General features: G+C 26.2%; 1 protein-coding gene across 1 annotated transcript; it reads right to left on the bottom strand.

Moving 5' to 3' along the window:
- Positions 1–2,843: 2,843 nt before the first annotated feature.
- LOC136090822 (uncharacterized) lies at positions 2,844–3,275 on the bottom strand. The gene has a single exon (XM_065817797.1). The coding sequence runs from the start codon at positions 3,273–3,275 to the stop codon at positions 2,844–2,846; it is 432 nt and encodes a 143-aa protein (XP_065673869.1).
- Positions 3,276–3,691: the final 416 nt, after the last annotated feature.

The raw sequence follows: 3,691 nt of genomic DNA, 5'->3' as shown, positions 1-3,691 counted from the left end.
TATATACTTCTTAACACGAGCTTTATATTATACGTGTTTATATACTTCTTAACACGAGCTTTATATTATACGTGTTTATATACTTCTTAACACGAGCTTTATATTTTACGTGTTTATATACTTCTTAACACGAGGTTTATATTATACGTGTTTATATACTTCTTAACACGAGCTTTATATTATACGTGTTTATATACTTCTTAACACGAGCTTTATATTATACGTGTTTATATACTTCTTAACACGAGCTTTATATTATACGTGTTTATATACTTCTTAACACGAGCTTTATATTATACGTGTTTATATACTTCTTAACACGAGCTTTATATTATACGTGTTTATATACTTCTTAACACGAGCTTTATATTTTACGTGTTTATATACTTCTTAACACGAGGTTTATATTATACGTGTTTATATACTTCTTAATACGAGCTTTATATTATACGTGTTTATATACTTCTTAACACGAGCTTTATATTATACGTTATTATATACTTCTTAACACGAGCTTTATATTATACGTGTTTATATACTTCTTAAGACGAGCTTTATATTATACGTGTTTATATACTTCTTAATACGAGCTTTATATTATACGTGTTTATATACTTCTTAATACGAGCTTTATATTATACGTGTTTATATACTTCTTAATACGAGCTTTATATTATACGTGTTTATATACTTCTTAACACGAGCTTTATATTATACGTGTTTATATACTTCTTAACACGAGCTTTATATTTTACGTGTTTATATACTTCTTAACACGAGCTTTATATTATACGTGTTTATATACTTCTTAACACGAGCTTTATATTATACGTTATTATATACTTCTTAACACGAGCTTTATATTATACGTGTTTATATACTACTTAAGACGAGCTTTATATTATACGTGTTTATATACTTCTTAATACGAGCTTTATATTATACGTGTTTATATACTTCTTAATACGAGCTTTATATTATACGTGTTTATATACTTCTTAATACGAGCTTTATATTATACGTGTTTATATACTTCTTAATACGAGCTTTATATTATACGTGTTTATATACTTCTTAATACGAGCTTTATATTATACGTGTTTATATACTTCTTAACACGAGCTTTATATTATATGTGTTTATATACTTCTTACTACGAGCTTTATATTATACGTGTTTATATACTTCTTAACACGAGCTTTATATTATACGTGTTATATACTTCTTAATACGAGCTTTATATTATACGTGTTATATACTTCTTAATACGAGCTTTATATTATACGTGTTTATATACTTCTTAATACGAGCTTTATATTATACGTGTTTATATACTTCTTAATACGAGCTTTTTATTATACGTGTTTATATACTTCTTAATACGAGCTTTATATTATACGTGTTTATATACTTCTTAATACGAGCTTTATATTATACGTGTTTATATACTTCTTAATACGAGCTTTATATTATACGTGTTTATATACTTCTTAATACGAGCTTTATATTATACGTGTTTATATACTTCTTAATACGAGCTTTATATTATACGTGTTTATATACTTCCTAATACGAGCTTTATATTATACGTGTGTATATACTTCTCAATAATAATGCTGTATATTTACGATTTATTAAAGCGATTTATTACTTTTCTTATATATTTTATAAATCTACGATTTTTTAATCTATGTTAAACAGAAAAAAAAACAAAGTTACTTATATTTAGATTACAACATATCCCATCTAATTTTAAACCATCTAGACACTCCATGACCACCTTTAATAACCTCTAAAATAACCACTTGTGTGGTCATGACCATTCTAAAATTAAAATGGAGCTTAAAAATGAAATCCTTGGCTCCAAAAACTACTATAAACATTAATCCTTTGTTTATATTTAATCCATAAATAGTTTTGGCATTTGTAGACAATTCTGGCCCCTGCGCATCGGTTAAACTAAAAAAATAATAAAAATAACTCTTTTATGTTTATTTATTACTAAAACATAAAAAAAAAACTTTTTGGAGACATGAAGAGCTAAAGTGAGTTTGCTTTTGCGTGGTTTTAAAAAAAGAAAAAGATATTTTTTAGTTATTATTTTAAATATTTATAGCTTTAAGTTCATAATTAAGAAAAAAATTATTCCAAAGTGTATTTTTGATGTTCCACTGATTGTTATTTTTTATTTCTATTTTTATTACAATTATTTTTTGATATTGCTTTGTGAATACATTTCTTTAAACTAAGAAAACAGAGAATTGTTCTATGTTTTCAGATTTTGAAAACAACGATAATGTAAATAGTGGTATTAAATTATGACTTTGGTTTAAGTCAGAAAAGACAAAGAATATTTATTAAAAATTAATTGAAACTCATGCAAAGTATGTGGCACTATGGCGTGCATCAAACCAAGTATATATATATATATATATATATATATATATATATATATATATATATATATATATATATATATATATATATATATATATATATATATATATATATATATGTATACACATATATATATATAAATTAGTAAAAATACTTATCTAATTTTTACTTGTCTTCTACAACTTGTTTCGCCATCAGCAGGCTCATCAGGAAGCTTCCTGCTATTATTGCTCTGTTCTTTAAGATCTTTGAGCACTCTGTTTGTAGAATACACTAACATAATTTATATTTATATATAAATATATAATAATAATAATAATAATTAGAGATTAAAGTGCCATTATTCACAGCAATCACAATAGTGATGAAGTAATTCAGAAGCACTAAAACAAGTTGGCTATGAGTTTGAAAAAGCGTTTATGAAAAGTTCATATTTTAGTCTTTTTTTAAGTATTTTTAAAGAGGTTGAGTTTCGCGTGTTCATAGATAAACCATTCCAAATTCGAGGTGCAGTCATACAAAAAAGAATTTGAGCCAAGAGAAGTTTTTTGTTGACGACGTGTATGTTGACAACTGTCTAATGATCTAGCTTTTTGTTTTGAAGTTCGGACTTCTAGGAGTTCAAATAAATATGCAGGAGATTTAGATAATAAAATTTTATATGTGATAACTGATATCTTATAGATTATTCTTTGATTTATTGGTAACCAATGAAGAGACTTTAGCAATATTTCTGAATTTAAATGAATAGGAGAATGGAAAACGATTCGAGATAAGCTATTTTGAATTCTTTGGAGTTTTTTAATATTTTTTTGATAAGTACCAGATAAAAGACTCTTACAATAGTCAAGCTGAGTGTTAACAATGCCACATGCCATTGTATTTGCAGCTTCTTTAGTCAGACATGGACGAATGTGGCGAAGTGCACGAATATGGTAATTGGTAAAAGGATTTAATACTGTTGTTTATGTGCTTGTCCATAGAGAGCGATGAATCTAGGGTGACGCCAAGGATTTTTACTGAATTTGTCGTAGTTAGTGTTGTTCCAGAAATAACAATTTTTGAATCATTTTTATGCTTGGTAATTTGTTTTCTAGATCCAAATAAAACAGCTTCTGTTTTATTTGGGTTGAGCAGAAGTCCATTTTCTAGAAACCACTTCGTTACTGCATCAGCACACACATTGATTTCATTAATGCTATCTATGCCTGGGTTGATGACAGTATAAAGTTGGGTATTATCAGCATATTGATGATGATTGGTACCGAGTTTAGCTATAATACGATATATAGGT

This window comes from Hydra vulgaris, chromosome 14, assembly GCF_038396675.1.
Source record: "Hydra vulgaris chromosome 14, alternate assembly HydraT2T_AEP".
In the NCBI taxonomy this organism is placed as follows: Eukaryota; Metazoa; Cnidaria; class Hydrozoa; order Anthoathecata; family Hydridae; genus Hydra; species Hydra vulgaris.
The sequence above is the reverse complement of the archived record's forward strand: the minus strand, read 5'-3'. Positions and strand labels throughout refer to the sequence as shown.